The sequence below is a fragment of the Amphiura filiformis genome, chromosome 12, assembly GCF_039555335.1.
Source record: "Amphiura filiformis chromosome 12, Afil_fr2py, whole genome shotgun sequence".
Classification (NCBI taxonomy): Eukaryota; Metazoa; Echinodermata; class Ophiuroidea; order Amphilepidida; family Amphiuridae; genus Amphiura; species Amphiura filiformis.
The window spans coordinates 36,925,418-36,944,539 of NC_092639.1; the positions used below are offsets into that span (position 1 = coordinate 36,925,418).

General features: G+C 38.1%; 1 protein-coding gene across 1 annotated transcript in view; it reads left to right on the top strand.

Annotated features, from left to right (window-relative positions):
- LOC140166144 (ATP-dependent RNA helicase DDX51-like) overlaps positions 1-19,122 on the top strand; it is a 31,666-nt gene that overhangs the window by 8,946 nt on the left and 3,598 nt on the right. Inside the window, exons 2-11 of the mRNA XM_072189533.1 lie at positions 5,082-5,985; positions 6,939-7,089; positions 8,305-8,450; positions 9,490-9,668; positions 10,286-10,391; positions 11,617-11,768; positions 12,785-12,806; positions 14,497-14,700; positions 16,082-16,197; positions 17,673-17,789. Coding sequence (XP_072045634.1) covers positions 5,082-5,985; positions 6,939-7,089; positions 8,305-8,450; positions 9,490-9,668; positions 10,286-10,391; positions 11,617-11,768; positions 12,785-12,806; positions 14,497-14,700; positions 16,082-16,197; positions 17,673-17,789 — 2,097 coding nt within the window. The remainder of the gene's footprint in view (positions 1-5,081; positions 5,986-6,938; positions 7,090-8,304; positions 8,451-9,489; positions 9,669-10,285; positions 10,392-11,616; positions 11,769-12,784; positions 12,807-14,496; positions 14,701-16,081; positions 16,198-17,672; positions 17,790-19,122) is intronic.

A 19,122-nucleotide genomic window follows, 5' to 3' on the forward strand; every position in this document is an offset into this window, starting at 1 on the left:
TATTTAAAAAGTGCCCCAAGAATGTGTGCCAAAAATCATTTCCCCACCTCTCTCGGCTTGCCAAAAATTTTTCGAAGCCAATTTTGGTATATATAAAATGAATGGGTCCTTTTTCAATTTTTTTTTTTTTCAATTTTCTCAAAATATAGCAATTTTGCCTCAATCTAGCCAAAATTTCGAAGTTGTCACAAAATATTTGGGAAAATTGGTAAAAACTAAGACAACATGGCCTGGGTTAAATTTGGCCGAAAATTTTGAATTTTGGTATATCAATGGTCCCCGGGGCCCCGGCCGGATGGGGGGGGACAAGCCGGGATCATGGAAGAAGTCAGGTTTTGTTGGCAATATTCGATGAGATTTTCTAAATATTCAAATCGATTCGGGCCAACCACATATTCCCCTTTGCCATGAAAAGCTTTGCAAAAAACTTTAAATATACTGTACAAACAATAACATTGTCGGTGAATTTCAAAACATTTTCTTGTGTCATGTATCATGCTGCCTCTTCCGACTGTATGACAAGTAACCACATGTTGTGTTATTGTATACCAACCCAATCCCAAGTCGCCATGGTGACGGCGGAAATGGAATGTGGTATAGAGCCATAGACCCTGGGCGCTGACCCCCTGACATGTTCTACAAAACCCTGTAGACAGGCGCAAGCCCGGCCCGGGCGTGGGAATATTTTAAATTGTGCGAGTGACGAGTGGCAAGATTCAGAAGATTTACAAGAAGTGTGTTTCAAATGAGGACAACTGATGAAATGTTTTAAATGATCTTATTGACGCACGGTGGGAAATTTTCTAGTATCTTCTCTTCCACCAACTGTGACCTTTTCTTGTTTCTCACACACACATACCTGGAATAAATAAACAAATAAGGAGATATCAATGATGATAGGAAAATATGAAATCGTGGAGTCTACGTGTTTGAATTTATATCCCGGGATATTATCGCCTCAAAGAACAAGACGGAAAGGCCTTCGACGGAAGGCCATTTCTAATGAAACGGCTATCGACTCTGGCTATCAACATTACTTTCTGGAATATAATTTTACAATTGCAGCTTTTATAGGCCTATTTTGATGATTTTTAAATTAAGGTAAGATTTTTAAGCCAAATGCCATGTCTTCAAATTCCATGGAATTTGTCGCCTCGGCGAGCTACACAAAATTATTTGTGATGATCAGTGATGATGGAATACAACTAGGCCTATGTAGGCCTAAAAACGATGATTTTATGGTGAAAAATGTAGAAAGTGAAGACCTGAAAACTTCTTTATGAAGCGGCGCGGTATGACACTTGCATCGCTGTTCAATAGCCCGGTTCCGTCCGTATCGCTGGAATGAGCTCAGCTCGGGTGATGGATGGTGCAATTTGGTTTCATGCTTGTACTTTCTCTCTTCAACTCGGGCTTCAACTCTGGTATTGTCAGGTATACTACTAGTAATCTGGGGTATGGCCAAGCACAGCAGATAGAAATTTCGTAACGATATTTTGTAGCGAAATTGTGAATCAGTATAATCCCAGTATATTTTCATCTCAATGTTCTTCCATCGAGATGTTTTATTTATACCTCGCTTATGGTTCTTCATCTCATGCACAAAGTTGTACATTTTTAGTCAGTCAGTTTACTCAATTTCTGTTTGACATTTTTATGAAAAATACAATAAAGACAAAATAAAAATACAAATGTTATTTCAACGTGTAGGCTCTACAATACATAATATTTTAAATAGGCCTACCCGGACCCGGTATGCAATTTCGCATGACCGCCGACTTGGACCATTATGAGAAATGTTGTGAATATTTCCGCATGATGTTGTTCACTAACTTTACTAAGGAAACTTTTCGTAACGGGAATTTTGATCGACAGTAGTCTATTGATTGAGCTTAATTGGACATCTTTACCCAACAATTACGTTAATCGTCATCTTGTTTGATTTTGAGTACATGCACTTGACAGAACAAATACAACGATATTGATTTTGAGACAAGAATTCATAACACGCTACAACATGTTACACGACGCGACCGCACGCTACACCACGGGACACCACGGGTAATTTGCCAACTTGTATCTCCTCGACCAACATCATGCCTCCCAGATGGATTACAACACGCATTCAACCGCGATCAGTAATTCCCACGCGGGAGTTTTGCGTGGAAAAATTTGCGGGGCACGCGTGTTTTGGTCACTTACACGCGTCAGGTACTGTAGGTATCACAGGGAAACCTCGGTTAACACATTTGTTAGTCAGTCAAAATGACCTAAACCGGCAATACAAATTTACATTGAAATTAAAAAGAAGCTTTTTAAGAAGGAGACCTTCATAAATATGTTGTCTATACTTCACTTGACCCAAATATATGATTTTTTTTGGTGATGAGAGACTCGCACATTCTGGTTCTGGTTCTGGTTCAGGTACTGCTAACCACCCCCTTGCGGGAGCCAAACTAGCAGGACGGTGCACCGCTTGGTTACTTGGTGTTGACGTAATGCTGAGTTACTGCTGCCTTGAACTTGTCTTTGTCCTCAATTGAGGTGATGTGATCGGGTATGGCATTCCAGTCTACCAGTGTTTTTGGGATGTAAGAGTACTTATAACAGTTTTTATTGGTTTGGATCTGGGTGTATTTGACGTGTCTTGATGAGCGTTGGGTTGGGCTCAAGACCTTTTGCATTGGGATGGCGAGGCTACCCTGTAGAGCTTGGTGGAATATTGTCACTCTTGAAATCTTTCTACGCACCTCCAGAGGCTCCCACTCCAACTTGGTCTTCATATTTGTTACACTGCTTCTTCGTTCATAATCTTGACAAACAAATCGAGCCGCCCTATTTTTTTTTATTTTTTTAAATTTTATTATACAAATTCGGCTAAAATACATCAAAAAGCAAAGTAAAATTACATAATACATACAAAAGGAAACAAAAGTAAAATAGACCCAATGGGCTAGCCAGGAAGAGTCAGAAGCATCAAGACACTGTCACCAAAAGGTGTGACTCCTCCAACCCATTTTGAACAGCCTCTAGTTTCTGTTTGAGTTCTTGTGTGTAGGGATCCCATACGGATCCACTAAACTCCATACACGGCCTCACAAGTGACTTGTAAGCCATGTTTTTTATATTTTGGGAGCATGAAAACAGGTTTCGCCTAACAAACCCCAGAGTTCTGTTTGCTTTGGACACTATACCATTCATGTGTGGGTTCCATGATAATTTTGAGTTTAGTGTAACACCCAAGTATGGGTGTTCATTTGTTTCAGATAATATTGTATGATTGAGAGTATATGTATGAGTTTGTGGTGTTCTTGCATGTGTTATCCTTAACACAAAACATTTTTTTGCGTTGAAACTCATTTGCCACCGTGATTGCCATTCAGTGAGTGTATCCATATCCTTTTGCAGTTCGCTAGCATCCTCTGGTCCAGCTACCTTCCTATAAACAATACAATCATCTGCAAATAGCTTCACGTGTGAGTTTATATTAAGTGGCAAATCGTTTATGTATAGCAAAAAGTCCATAGGCCCAGTTACTGTGCCTTGGGGGACACTTGATTCCACCTTAATATCCATTCTGAACTTTTTCCCTCAATGACGACCCGTTGCTTTCTCTGTGTAAGAAATGCTTCTGTCCATTTAAGTGTTTTACCACGGACTCCATAGCGGGACATTTTGAGCAGCAATCTTTGATGGGGCACTTTATCAAACGCTTTCGCGAAATCCATTATAATCATGTCAACCTGTTGTTTTTGGTCCAACTGCAAAGCTATATCTTGGATGGTGTTGATAAGCTGCGTTTCACATGAATGGTTTCTACGAAAGCCGTGTTGATTTTCACACAATATATTATAGGTATCAAGATGTTGCATTACATTGGATTTAAGTATATGTTCAAAGATTTTGCTGCACACAGATGTTAAATTCGATGAGAGACTCGCACATGGAATTTCAGAGAGATTTTGATAGCAGTTCCATTTAAAAAAGGTGCTATCGTCATGAGACTAAGATCTAGAAACACCCCCGTAATGCTGTTTTGGGGAATTTTGCTAGGAGAATCTTTTTGATGAAAGTCAATCTTTGACAAGATGTAACTTTGCTACGGAAAGTGCTATGACAAAAAGGTTATCAGTGTTGGCTTTCTTTACTCAAGGGCTTTAATTTGATATATAAAATGATGCAGTTTGATGGCAAATTTGAATTCACCTGGTATACCTACTTAGTAGTACTCTGCTTCTGCTTCTGCTTTGATACTCCTCAACGCTACATTTGTAACCAGGCGAGGAGAACTCTGGAACCTAGAGTTAATGAGTGTATTTTTGAAGTACAGTCAACAGTACCGGGATGATCCCCTGCTCTTTTCGAATAGCCTGTGACGTTCTTTAACGTGCACACTACATTAATGTGAGAAAATATGCATGTACACGGACCGACAGCTTAAAGTGCCCTCCAAGCACTAAGCAAGTAGAGTGAAGTGCCTTGCTCAAGGACACAAAGAGCCGGACCTGGGATTCGAACCCTTGACCCTCGGATTCACAGTCCAATGCCTTAACCGCTAGGCCACGCTCTCCTCTCTAGTACTAGTAGTCTAGTCTACTGTCATGACTGTCTAGTGCCGTACTATTAGTATCAGTATTACGCTGCCTTTCAATTAGTCGGAATAATCAGACCCAGACAAAATATTAATTTCTGACATGATCCTGTTCTGGGTCTGAACTAGTGGGGATTATGCACTTTCAGTTTCCCACACGTTTGAACGGGAATTGGATTGCGTACATTTTCGATGTCCAGTGAGCAAATTTCTTCAATATTTTGAGAAAATTATGTCAAATTTTCTATTCTATATTGTTTGGTAATAATGTCTTTTGCCAATAGTATGTTTAAAGTTGTAATTTTGTGTTTTTGATCGCAAAGATCGGATATTTTCGTTCGATTCAATTCTGAACCCTTCGCAAGGGTGCCGATTTCGCAGAACTTTGACGATAATTTTGCCTTTTGGACATCAAATCTTCCACATAAAATTCGACATATAAACTTGTTCGAAATTTTTATGACACCTTTTCCATCACATTTTGTTTTAGGTATATGGGCACAGAGGACTCATCTGACACCAAAGCATCTAATGATTCTCTCCTGCAAAAATTACATGACAAAGCAAAAGCCAGAGAAAAGCAGAGAGCAGAAAGAACGCTGAATACCACAATTCCATCTACAAAATCAAAGAAACTAAGGAAAACTCTAGATCAGGGAAGCCCTGAAATAGAAAAAATTACAACAGATAGTAAACTCAACCAGTCTTCAACCAGAAAGAATGAGAGTAAAGATGTCAATTTTAATCAAATTAAGGCTAAAAATACCAAAGAATCGAAGAAAAGGAGGAAGCATGAAGTAGATTCTCCTAATGAAGACTGTGATCAGAAATCATCTGTGGTTGTGAAGGTCAAAAGGAAAAAGCATGATAAGGAGCCCGGTAATCAAGAATTGGAGAGGACAAACACTGAACATAATGATCATAAAACGAGTGATGATCATGTCGAAGGCCCTGTCAAATCAACACCAAAATTAAAAAAGAAGAGAAAAGAAAAACAGAAACAAAATGATGATTCAATTCATATGGATAGCCCTGATACGAATAGAAGGGCATCAACTTCAGAGGATAATTCTATGCAGACCAAAAGTAGCAAAAAGGATAAAAAGAAGAAGAAAGGAAAACAAAAAGTGCAAAAGAATGAGACATCAGCAGCTGACCTAGCAGATGAGATGGAGGTCGATGACCTTGAGAAATCTTCAGAGGTGGGGGAGGCAGAGGCGGAGGAGGAAGAACAAGATGTTGATGTTGATGGAGATGAAACCAAGCAATCATCATCATTGGAGGAGGAGAAAGTAGATGGAGATAAAGATGATGATGAGGAGGAGACCATGGAGGAAGAAGAGAATGTTGGATTTACTGTCCTAGGAGAAGTAGAAGAGAAATCTAGGAAAAAGGTAAGTCTGTTTGAGTTGAATGATATTTTTTCAACCGGTGCCGACTGACTAGGTATTGGCTTAGCTCATCTGAATTTAATTGGCAATGTCTGTAGGTTAAATTCAGACTTTATTTTCCTCCCCATCCAATCCATACTGTGCATCTAGAATTGGGTAAATGAGCCATATGTGAGAGTGCTGCATAGTGAATGTTAAGCTGTGATTCCCATGTACTGAGAGTCATGCCTGTACAATGTACAGTACATGTATGTAGCTCACAGTCAGTTTTGAAAAGAGTAGGATGTTAACCCATGACTAGATCGATCCGGTCAGTAATTCTGAACTTCAAAAATCTGTTGTTCTTCACAAAGAGAAGTTTACACTTTATTGGGTATTGAAGGAAGGAAGAAATATATAACAGGCAGTGTCTTAGCTAGTTACCCATTATTTTAGACGAGGAGTTTGCTCCTGAGGCAGTCAACATTAATGTCTTTGACAGATGCTACATTATAATTGTAGGTGTTGAGAAAGGCTATTGACCTTTTTAGCAAACCAGATTTGCAAAACAAGGTCATAGCAACACAAATTTGAACTCTTTGAACCCCAAATAGGCTTCAAAAGTCTTGTAAATGTATTAAAGGTCAAATTAGGACAGGCAATTTTATTCAAATTATGGGCAAACCTCAATTTCTAGCTCTATTTACAGCAAGTATGCAGGACATTCATTCATGTTAGAGAGAGAGAGAGAGAGTGAGAGGCAGATTTAAAAGTCTTTTCTTGGTTATTCCTTTATTTAATTTCAAACAAATTTAGGGTTAAGGTTAGGGCTAGTTTAGGTTAGAATTAGGGTTATGGTTAGGATTAGGGTGAGGGTTAGGATTAGCTTACATAAAATAATTACATGAAGGATTGACTCTTTTCTTTTGAATTCTTTTGAAAATATTCACAAATGTTATACCTTGATGTGATCATAGGTCCTGAGAGTGCTACCTGAATGGTTATCTCAACCAACGATTGTAGAGCATGATTTGACACACAACCAAGTTGCTGTAGATGACTATGCCCTGATATCTCCTAAGATAGCTTCAGCTCTCAAACAGAATGACATCACACATTTATTTCCTGGTAAGTTGTCTGTCCTCATGCCTGGGGTCCATTTCACTAAACTTTTAACCCTTTATTACTCAAGTAGCAGTTCGTAAAGTTACGAATACCCAATACTAGATGTAACTTTACGAAGGGTCCCTATACTATGTAGTAATTTCCTATTACTTACAAAGGGTACTGTTTGTAAGTTCAGTGAAATAGAACTTATGACTTGTCATAAGGTTTGAGACTTATGACGCTTCGTTGAGTTTAGTGAAATGTGCTCCACAAGGTCAAATGTGACCTGCAAAGCCTTTCTTACGAAAAATATTATTGTGACTTATAACAAAAGGTGCTTTTTATCATATCCATCACATCCTTGTGGAGTGCATGTGGCCCATGGGCCACATCCTTGTGGAGCGCATGTGGCCCATGGGCCACTAGGTTGGATAACTCTGCTGTAGATCTTAATCTTGTATGTAACTTCTAGATCTGGCACTGGCACTTTGAAATATGTATGGTGTCTACATACGTATGCTTGGAAAATTTATGTGAAAATGGGACTGTTTTGGCAAAGAATTTTATGCAACAAAGATCCCAAACGTAGCAACTAATAGGTTAGCAAATTCACACATGTTGTGAGTTGTGGCTAGTGCTGTCTGGTCCTAATTGGTGTAATATTTACAAAATTCTTCTCCTGGCTTATAAATGTTTTCATGGTCTTGCTCCAGACTATACCTTGCTGATTTGATTCAGGAATACAAAACTCCTTGAAATCTACGTTCATCCTCAAAATGCTATCTCGTCTCTACATCAGTTGCTACTACATCATATGGACAGAGAGATCTTTTTATTTTGCTGCTCCTGAATTTTGGAACGATTTACCTTATAATGTGAAAAACTCTAAGACTCTTGTACAATTTAAATCTTCCTTGAAAACACATTTGTTTACTCTAGCATTTTGTGACAATTGATTTATCTCATGTTTACTTCGATCATTTACATCACAGGCATTGATTGTTTGTAGGTTGTATTGTGTACATGTAGGTATTGTTCGTTATTTGTTTTTCATGTTTTAAGCGCTAAGGGACTTCGGTGTAATGCTATACAAGAGTCATATTATTATTATTATATAGAATGTTTGTAATTTGTTTTATAGTCTAACCAAAGGCATTTCTTGAGTTGATAGTACCCAATGTTCATAATAATGACATTTGATAATTATAGCGTGTACAATTGATTTGTTTGTTACAGTACAGAGGCATGTTATCCCCATCATTCTTGATTCAGTGAGGTTTGGACTTCATTCAGGGAATGCAGGTTATCGGCCAAGAGACCTGTGTGTGTCAGCTCCAACTGGTAGTGGGAAAACATTAGCGTTTGCTGTGCCCATTGTTCAGGTAATTAATAGTTCAAAAATGAATTGAAATCGTTGAAAAGTTTTATACCCCGATCCAAACATTGAGAATGCAATTACTGTGTACATTTTGGCAACTGCTATTGCCTTTTCAACCCTAGATGAAGGGTTACTGGTAAACTGAGAACTGGTAATTCTTTCACAAGCTGATTTTTGCATAATGGACTTAGTTTTGGCAGTTGATTTTCCCTGTAAATTTTACACACAAGTCTTTTCTATGTATGTAAGGTATGGCTATCTATACACAGGAAAGTTAATACCACAGCAAATTTCCATTGCCGGGAAGTGAACCCAGGACCTCAAGGCGAGTACCCGAACCATTAGGCTACACTCTCCCAAACAGACAGCTTCCAAGTTGATGGTTACGGCTCAATAGTCCAAAGGGTCATTACTATTAGTCCGAAATCCCATCATAAATCATAATCCTTACCCTAATCCTAACTTTACCCTATCCCTAACCTAAGCCCTAACTGTAACATAAGCCCAAATCCTATAACCTAAACACAAACCTATATTCCTAAACATGACCCAGATGCTAATCCTAACTCTGATCCTAACACTAACCCTAATGCTATTACCATTACCTTAAACCTAAGGTAAAGGTAAGGTAAAGGAGACGATCCTGTATAAACAGTGATCGGAGTGCCCATCTCTCTTTCATTGGCGATTGGGCCAGACTCCTCCATGCAATGTTGCTATAGGGGGATCGCTACACCTCCTCTATAGCGAGTCTGTTACCTTCCCAGCATTTAAGAATGCCGGTACCCATTTAATCACCTGGGTGGAGAGGAGTAATCGGGATAAAGTGCCTTACTCAAGGGCACAACACGATGGCGTCGCCAGGGCTCGAACCCGCAACCTTCTGATTATGAGTCAGTGCCCGTTCCGCTAGGCCACCGTGCTCCCTTAAACCTAATCCCTAACTCAAATGCCCTAAACCCTAACTTTAACTCTTTTCAGACTAGTGGCCCTTCATGCAAGCAGGTTATTCCCAAGTTGATTTGTATACTTTTCTCTTGCAGGCACTACATGACCGTGTTGTACCCAGGATCAGAGCGTTGGCCGTGCTGCCAACACGTGATTTAGCGAATCAAGTGTACAGAGTGTTTGCTATGCTGTGTAATGCTGTGAATCTTAGGGCTGTATTACTGGGAGGACAGAAAAGTTTTGACAAAGAACAAGAGATCTTCACCAAACATAGGTAGGTACATGAAGAAACATACATGAGTGGTGCCAAACATTTTATGGGGGGGGTGTCCAAAACTTATGCCCCCCAAAAGCCCAAGATTGGGGGAGAAATTTATCTCAGAAATGTTCATTGTTGAAACTAGTCTTATTTTATTTTATCAATCTATTCTGAACAAGTAAAAAACACTTTGTTCATTGGATAAACCAAACTTTCAATCTAGGGTCCGTATGCACACAAGTTAGAACAGGTCTAACTTTAGACCCTGTCTAACTATGGAGATAAGTCCTATGTTAAGATCATGTTAAGGCCAAATTACATGTAGCTTTTTAGGCGGCTGCAGTTTAACTTTTGGACTTTGCTAGGAGTAAAGGAGGAAAAGTAAAATGATCCCTAAGTGTAACCTCCATAGTTAGACCCGGTGTAATGTTATACACCTAGCTTTAATGAATGTACAGCCTCATTTGAACTTCAGATTGATCTCCTACATGTATATATTTTGAGTTAAAAGCTAGAAAACCTTTGAGGGAGGACTGACCATTGGTTCTTCAACCACACTGTGTAGGGGGCAGAACTATGCTGCAGCCAGTACTGTTCTTTGGACTAACATCAGATCATGTTCTTTGTTGCAGCAACTCAGAGGGCATTCAAATTGACATAGTAGTAGCTACACCAGGCAGACTTGTAGACCACATCAATAACACCAAAGGTTTCACGCTACAATATTTACGCTTCCTTGTAAGTGCTCATTTTTTCATCATTTTCAGTTTCACAAATATATATAGCTTAAGTTTGTTTGGCTTATTATAGGAGAAAAAAATTAATACTCATAATATCGTATATTGATATAGAATTACATGCACGCAGATGGGCGCATCAGTTGCGTGTTAGGACACGCACGCGTATGTGAATTTACGTGAGCGTAAGTTGGGACTTTATTGATGGATGCAGTATTGCAGTAACAAAACCTTGAATAATTTTTGCCTATTATAAGCCGAACAAACTAACTTTATCCCAGGCAGATTATTAAACCACATCAGTCATACCAACTTTCAATCCAGAATGTCCGCAATTTATAATAATGGAAATAATTTTAATTTTTGAAAAAAAAAGTGTTTTGGAGATGACCCCTTCAATGTTAAGGACAGCTTCCATAATTCTGATTGCTGTAACTCCTCCGACTTCCTCACCCTTCTGTCCAACAAATAAAAACCAGACATTTTCCAGCAATTTTTTTACAACTGAACCTGCAATTGCTTGAATGTTCTCCCAGTTGATCATAGAAATTTCCCAAATTTTTCTTGTTAAAATCTGACTTGTTATTTCTTGCCACAGACCTGTAATTTGATTCCCCGTTCCCACCACTTAGTACAATAGGAGATTTATGCAATGAAGTCTATTTTAAATGCTCATTCTTGGATTTCAACTTTAATCTTTGTATTTGAGTGTAAGTTTTATACTATGCTTAATGTTTTTGCACTTCAGTACATTTATTTTACATGTTGATATCATTGTTGAGCAGGAAAACCTTCTATGTACTTTTGGCCCTTGAACATGTTTAAGACAAAACTGCCAAGAGGTTGCATAGGAGATTTTGCTTAAACATGTTCAGAGGCCATGATACATAGGTGGTTTTTCCTGAACAATGGTATGTGAATGATAGATGGGCCCAGTCTGTGGCCTGTTCAAGGTTTCCTTTTGCACCACACTATATTTTAGTGTTCTTTGTGCAATAATTATAGGTTAATAAATTCACATTACTTGTTGAGAGTGAAATTGTACAAAATAATGCATGCATGCTGAGATGTTGATGCAGCTAATACATACACTCCTGGCATTTGTGTAACATTTGCTCTGATTGGTTCCCCACTATCTAAGAGTGTCTGAAAGGTAAATAAATTAAAACAATTAAAAAGTATGAATGGATGGGGCTGATTGTAAGAACAACTTTGTTAAATTTCAGGTAATTGATGAAGCTGACCGAATGATGGAAGCAATTTCAAAGGATTGGATCTCTCAGGTAGAAAAATCAGCATATCCAGGGAAATATTCTCCCTTTGGTATTGCATCTCTAGTACAAGCCAGACCAAAGCCAGGACCAGTTACTTTAGCCAGGTATGGGTCATTAAGTTAATGATAATCCGGACATTTTCTTTTAAATACATTGATTCTCTTATTGCCCGTGCTCATGCGCTGCCAGAGCGCTGCATACTACATCATTGTGCCTCACAGTGCCAAGATGAACCATTTAGCATTGTGTGGTGACTCGGCCTGCCGCTAAAATAAATAAATAGAATGAACTTCAACTACTTTAACTTGATTTTCTTTCTAGACTGATCTGGGATTATAATCATAATACTATTACTAATCATGGCGTGTCCGTCCGTCCCGCTGTCCGCACGCTATCGCGTGCGCGTGGCTCGCTAACGCGTAGTGCGCGGAGTACCGACAGGCGCAGTGCGAGCATCGGAAGGCATTACAGTGTGGTTAATTGTGCAGGCGCATCTCATCGGATCAATAGGCCTATTTTCAAATGGCACACGTGCAGTAGTTTAAAAGGTCAGGGTAAGTAGGCCTATATGGGTAACGGGTGTTGGGTAATTAGAGATAGTCACAAGAACCACCCAACCCGAGAACCACGAAATCTAGTGTAGTATAAATGTGTTTATCACACAAGCTAGTCTTATGAACATTTGTAATGTACATGTATTTGTGGACCAAACACATGAATTAAAGGAGTATTTCGTGATCCTAGCATCCTCTATTTATGTCATTTTTCATTAGATATCCACGAAAATAACCTATTCCCAAAATTTCAGTTGATTCCGATTTTATGTTCATGAGTTATGCATGATTATGTGTATTACACTGCTCCATAGACAATGCGTTGTAATTTCGTTCTGGTGCACCAGAACAAAATTCAAATTTCACGATATCTTTGCTAAACGAATTAATCTGCAAGAAATATTTTGTACATAAACATTATGTAGCCAGAGGTTTCCAGTGATATAAAAATCTCAACTTTTTTTAGAAAAGTGGGGGATGAGGCTGTGGATCACGAAATGCCCTTTTAATAAAATTTGGGACAAAAAAGTAAGAATTATAATATTTTATTTCTCTTTTATTTTCAGCTGTTCACAGTTGCAGCAACCAGTAAGTATAATTACAACAATGTGGTCACCCTTAACACTTTTATTAAAAACAACAACTAAAAACTAGGTCCATGCAATGGTTTGCCATTTTTCTTTGCAGGGATTCACTGTATAAGTGATTGTCCCCCAATTGGTTTCAATAGTGTGTGGACATTTTGGGGTATATATCATCAATCAATCAATTGAAAAATTCATAATGAGAACACATGAAAGCAGTGTAAATTTTTAACTAAACATACCAGAATTTCTGTAAAAGAATAATAAAGGTGACTAAATTTTGTACAAAAAATCTATGTGTCACACCCAGCACACAGATGATTGCTGTCAAAAGGCTTAAAGGGGAAGATTGGAATGTCATCTTTCCTTGGGAAAGTTCTGACAGCAGGCCAGACCATGGCCAGAGGGTAACATGAGTAGGTTTATTTCACCTTGAAGGCATGAATAGTCTTGCAAATATGGGCTAACTTTCCCCTGTGCCATCCAATTGCCATGAATTAGTAGGACTACAACTGGACTACATCTACTGGTCAGTTTATACTCTTTATTTCCACACCTGTTATTTTTATGTACGCCTTTAAATGCAAGGAGGTTGGTCACAGCTAATGTTGTTTTAAAATATATCAGCAGCTTTTGGGCCCACTGAAGTTCAAGCTGTTGAGTAGTCTCTGCTGGGAATATGCTTAAAACATATGGAACATAATCTGATCCACTGAGGCCAATGGCACTAATGTTGAGTACATTGTACCAAAAAAACCAAAAACAAATATGCATTTCCATGATTGCACAGTCAACTTCATGGACAACTACATACACTGTAAAAAAAAAAGTAACTCGTATTGGACAAACCACCTCGTTTTTAATTCCCTGTAACAATGAGGAATTATCTCTTGTCTCCCTTTGTATTGGTTACACACTCCACATCAAAACGAGTAGCAATTCAAGACCAGCTCTTGACATTCCACTTCAAAACGAGTACTAATACGAGTACTGATTCGAGATCTTCTGGTCACTATTTGTATGGGGCATTGTCTAGTTAATTGATTTGTTAATGCTGGGTGGCAAAACACTTCAAATTGGGTGTAAATTATAAGTACTCGTTTTGTACCTTGTTCTACTAATAACAAAGCTAATCCACCATTGTTCATGGGCACTTTAAAACGAGGTGGTTTGACCAATACAAGTAGTTTCCTTTTTACAGTGATAACTCAAAATATTTAAAGGATCATAAACTGACAATCCTGATTTTCATATTTTTTCTGTTCTCATGGTGCTGACCAAAGCGTTATGGTGTTATGAGACTTACGTATACTCAGTAGCGCTTCATCAAATGAAATTTTACTAACATAACTTACATTATTACTGCTGGTTTTGGATAATGCTAATAAATTAGTCTGATCCTTCAATTTTTTTTGAGTAGTGTATGTTAATGCTCTGCATGCGCTTCAATGGAAAAAGTTCAAATTTTGAAATATTTTCTCAAAATATCAAGAGCTATCTTAAGAACTACTGGATCAATACTAGGCGTGTTTGTACTCATTTTAATGCATTTTTCATGCTGATTCCAAATATGGTCATGAAAATTTATATTTCTGAATTTTTAAAAATATTTTGAAACTTGTTGTCTGCAGTCGACACCCGCGTGAAGAGAGTTAATAATGATAGCTCAATTTTTTATTTTTTTTATTTCACAGTTGCAGAAATTGCTGTTTTCAGCCACCCTCTCACAGAACCCAGAGAAGCTTACTCATCTCAATCTCTTCCAGCCACGGCTTGTCACAACCTTGGTGAACAAAGGTCAGCAGAGGAGGTCAAAAGGTCAACAGCAGGTCACTGAAGGAGAACAGGAGGAAAAGGGAGAGTTTGTTGGGAAATATACGACACCTGTTGGTCTCACAGTAAGAAAAACATTTAATATGAGCCAATTAACAAGTATTCCACAAACAAAAGTATCTTTTTAAAACCTTGTACACATTTTTGTGTTATAAAAAGAGCCGAGAACAATTGAATACCTGAGTGGAAGAAGGGCCCAACTCCAATTTTTTACAAAAATGAGTTAGACCCATCATTTTATTGCCAGCAGACTGTTCTTCCTTGTGTGTGAAAGATGAGCCAAAATCCACGATCTAAATGGTCTTCCATGTACACCTAATCATGGTTTTCATGTAAGAAAGGCCCAACTCCATGGATTTGGGCCCTTCTTCCACTAAGATTGGGATAAAGAGGAATTTTGTTCATCCATGAAATCTGCTTTTCACTACAATAAACTTTCTTGCTAACATATTACATGCTTCTACTTGTGCAATTAATGGATTTCTGTAGCTATTTATAACACATCTGCTTACGGAACTGGTACTTGCAGTATATTAGTGGAAGAAGGGCCCAACTCCAGCTCGTATTAAGACCTGTACCGTTGCCATGGAAACATCATATATAATTTCCAATGTATGTAATATTGTATGTTCATGTATTGAATGTCCCCTGAAGATGAAAACATTCTGTCTATAAAACTTTTCAAAATATTAAGTTTTTTTTTTTTATCTCAAAAACAGTTTTGATGGAGTTGGGCCCTTCTTCCACTCAGGTATTCAATTGCACCATATAGATCCTAGAAATATGATTGTAAGGCCACCTTAATTAAATCCTGAGTCTCAAAGCTGGTGAGAAATTGAAAACCTAATACAGAATGTATTTTGTTGTTTTTTTATTTGTCAGTACAGGCTTTGGGACAAACATTTTGTGTAAAAAGTATCCAATGTCTGTTGCAAATGTTGGAATAGTAGACAACTATTAAGTCACTGCTAACAAATAATTCTTCACTGTGTTGAAAACATCAAAACTTGTCAAAAACTTTTTTGATTGATCTTCAAAAGGCTTTCGACACTGTTGACCATGTCATTCTTTTGAAAAAAATTAGAGGCCTTAGGAGTGTCCTCGGTTGAGTGGTTTAGATCTTAAAGTACCAAATCAAATCAAATCAATCAAATAGGAATTTTGAGTTTTATTTAATTTGTTAAAAAACAAAAACAAAAAAATTAATTTCTTAATTTTTGTGCGATTAATTTTTCACGCTTTGCCAATGTTTCACTGTTTCTCTTGTTTTTATATTCATAATTCTAAATATTTCCTTACATTGACCTATACACAAAAGGAATATATTTGCAGGTTGATATTTCATGGTTGAAGCTTTGAACACAAAAAGTGTGAAAATAAATATAGCGTGAAAAATTTCGCTTTTGCATTAATTCATAATACATTTGCATTATTGTTTGTTTTCAGGAATTTTACATTCAGTGCAGTAAAGCAGACAAACCGCTGGTAGTGTTACATTTGACCAAACATTTACACTGCAGACAGGTTTTGTGTTTTACCAATACAGTAGAAGCTACACACAGGTGATTATGAATGAAGGGTGGGGAACAGGAGGGAGGGAGGGTGGTGAATAGGAGGGAGGAAACCAGGGAGGGAAGGAAACCATGAGAGGGGAGAAAAAAGGGAGGGAGGAAACCAGGGAGGGAGGAAACCAGAGACAGAATTAAAGAAAGACTAGTTTGCGTCTGACGGCACTGTCAATCAAACTCTCTACAACCCTTGATTGGTTGGAAGCTTGGTTCATCTGGCGCCTTCATCAAAGAAAAGGAATCATAGAAAATGGCGAAAAAATATGGTACTTTCACAAGGCAAAAAGCAACTTTTTTAGGCATTGTTGTAATTTTTGTGGCTCATCCGAGCTTCACTTCTTCAGCACTCATGGGTCGCTGGTACTTGACGTTTTTCCTTGAATCGGATCATGTGACCTGGATTTTGAGCCCAAGTCACTAGACACGATAAGCTTCTTGTAAACAAATCGTTTCTGAGTTTGATTGACAGTTGACGTCTGACGAAAACTAGTCTTTTTAATTCTGTCTCTAATAATAGTGTTATATAATTATTTACACCATAGCAAGGCTCAAAATAGATGGGGACTAAAGGCAACTTTCCCTCGTAAATCACAAAATATAGCCCTAGAAAATTAAATTACAGGGGAAATTTTTAGTAGAAAGTAGCCCCTGAAGGGAAACTATTTTGAGGCTTGTGGCTCAGTAAATGGGGAATATGGGTATTTAGCCCCTGATGCATGAAATCCCAGAAGTAGCCAATGCAGCAAAGTGGACATACCATTTTGTGGGATAGGCTTTTACGACAGGAATTCATAACAATTAGTGGGTTTTTAGCGGGTTCGCCGTCGGACAAGTTTATAACTGTCAAGCTTTCGTCAGGAGTAGCTCTGACTTCATCAGGACAAAGTACCTATAAGAATGAGACATGTAGACCGCTCCTTGCCTACTGATGGCTCTGAATAGAGCCGTTCAATGAAGACTGTCCCATGTTAACAGAGAACAAGCAGATCTCGCCTATCTGCTAATTTTAAAGGTTTTGGTGGCTCTGAAAAAAGCCGTTCACTGAAGTCTGCCCCTTGTCTACAGAAACAAGCAGGCCTCGTAGTTGCGCTTTGGGACACTGTCTTTGTATGTACACTACAGACAAGTTTTACCAGTACATTCCATCAACCTACATATGTGATGCGATCAAGCAAAATCAGACGGAACTCGGAAATATTGATTTTGAGATATAGCCAAACAAAGGTAATATTTCCTTTTGTTTCCTCTTGTTTTGGAAACTCTTTAATTGCTCATATCTTTGGAACTGGTTGTTCAATTTCAATGGGGTTTAGCAAAATGCAGCATTTTGATATGCTTTTTGCTATCCTGTAAGAAAACTGAAAATGTAATATTTCCGAGTTCCGACTGATTTTTCTTGATCGCATCACATATAATGATGTATTTTGGAACTACTAGTAAATTAACCCATTTTCTTTCCACCTTGACAGATTGTACTTGCTAGTGAAAATTGTTGGTGGTGTGAATGTTGCCGAGTTCTCATCTAATCTGAAGACGGCTGAGAGGCAGCAGATTCTCAAGCAATTCAAGGCAGGAAAGATTGATTTGTAAGTACTGTGTACTCTGCATCAAGCCTGGAAATAAGCAGACTGGAACCAGGATTAATTTGTTTTTGAACATTGCCCCTGGTTCACTGGGATTTTACCAACACCAGGAACAATATTTGAAGAAACAGGAGCAATTTTCAAATAGTAAATCCTTTTCACAATATAGCATTCCAGCACAATTGCATCAAGTACAAAAACTGGAACCAGGAGCAACTTTCTAAAAGAAATTGCTCCTGGTTCATGTGAATTTTACAAGAACCAGGAGCAATGTGGCTTAAGATGGCAAATTTGCTCCCCGCACCCGCTTATTTCCAAGCTTGCTCTGCACTACTGAGAATGAAGTATGTATGGAAGAATAGCGTTAAATATCCTTAGGTCAAGGCCATATCAGTCCTTCAGCTATGATTAAATGTGCAACATGATCAAGGGGAATGAGTCACCTGTCGACCCTCGTCGAACATGAGTTTTACATGTGTCTAAAGAGGGCATTTAGAGCTTTCAGAAACTGTAAACCCTATGTTGATACGACTTTCCTTTGTAAAGGTACGTCAATTTATCAATCGCTGAAAACAATGTAAAACAAAAAAATATCTCGAAATCAATATCAGCGGCATCCAACTCATTTCCCTTGATCGTGTCACATGTGGTTGGCTGTATGATTAATTTCTTGTGCAAATACAAAACTTAAGTTCTTGGAGGTGCTATCACTAAGTTCGGTGTATCAAACCTCCAGTGACAAGCAAGATTTTGACAATGCAATAAATATAAAGTGAGGCCGTCTTTAAAAACTTTTTTTCTTCACCCTTTTGCGGTTATTCTGCCCATATCATACTAGGAATGTAGCATGTGGGTTTTGTGAAATAACTTCTGTTGCTTATCAGAAATACAGTAAGCCAAAAAATTAAGGTACCAGTTGTGTTCACCCCTGTATATCCTAAATAAAGAAAAATGTGTCAAAATTAAAACAAGCAGCTAATACCTGTACTCTTTAGCTCTGATTAAAGACCTCATTTGTTGAGATTGGTTGAGAATTAAAAAAACGGTGGTCTAAAACCTAATAAATAAACGAAATCAAAAGTTGCACTTTTGTGTTCTAATCAATGAAAGCTTGACGCTAGTTTTAACATGTTAACGGCGCTGGTTCTCTTGTTCGTGAACGCATTGTGTGCAAATCAATACGGCACATAATGGAGCAAACTGCAACTTTTAAATTGGCATCTTCCTTGGGTATTTGGATCGTCGTATCTTTATTTCTTGAACATTTGCAGCAAATGAGGTCTTAAATTCGAGCTAAAAGATGCAGCTATTGGTTGCTGGTTCCAATTATGACATA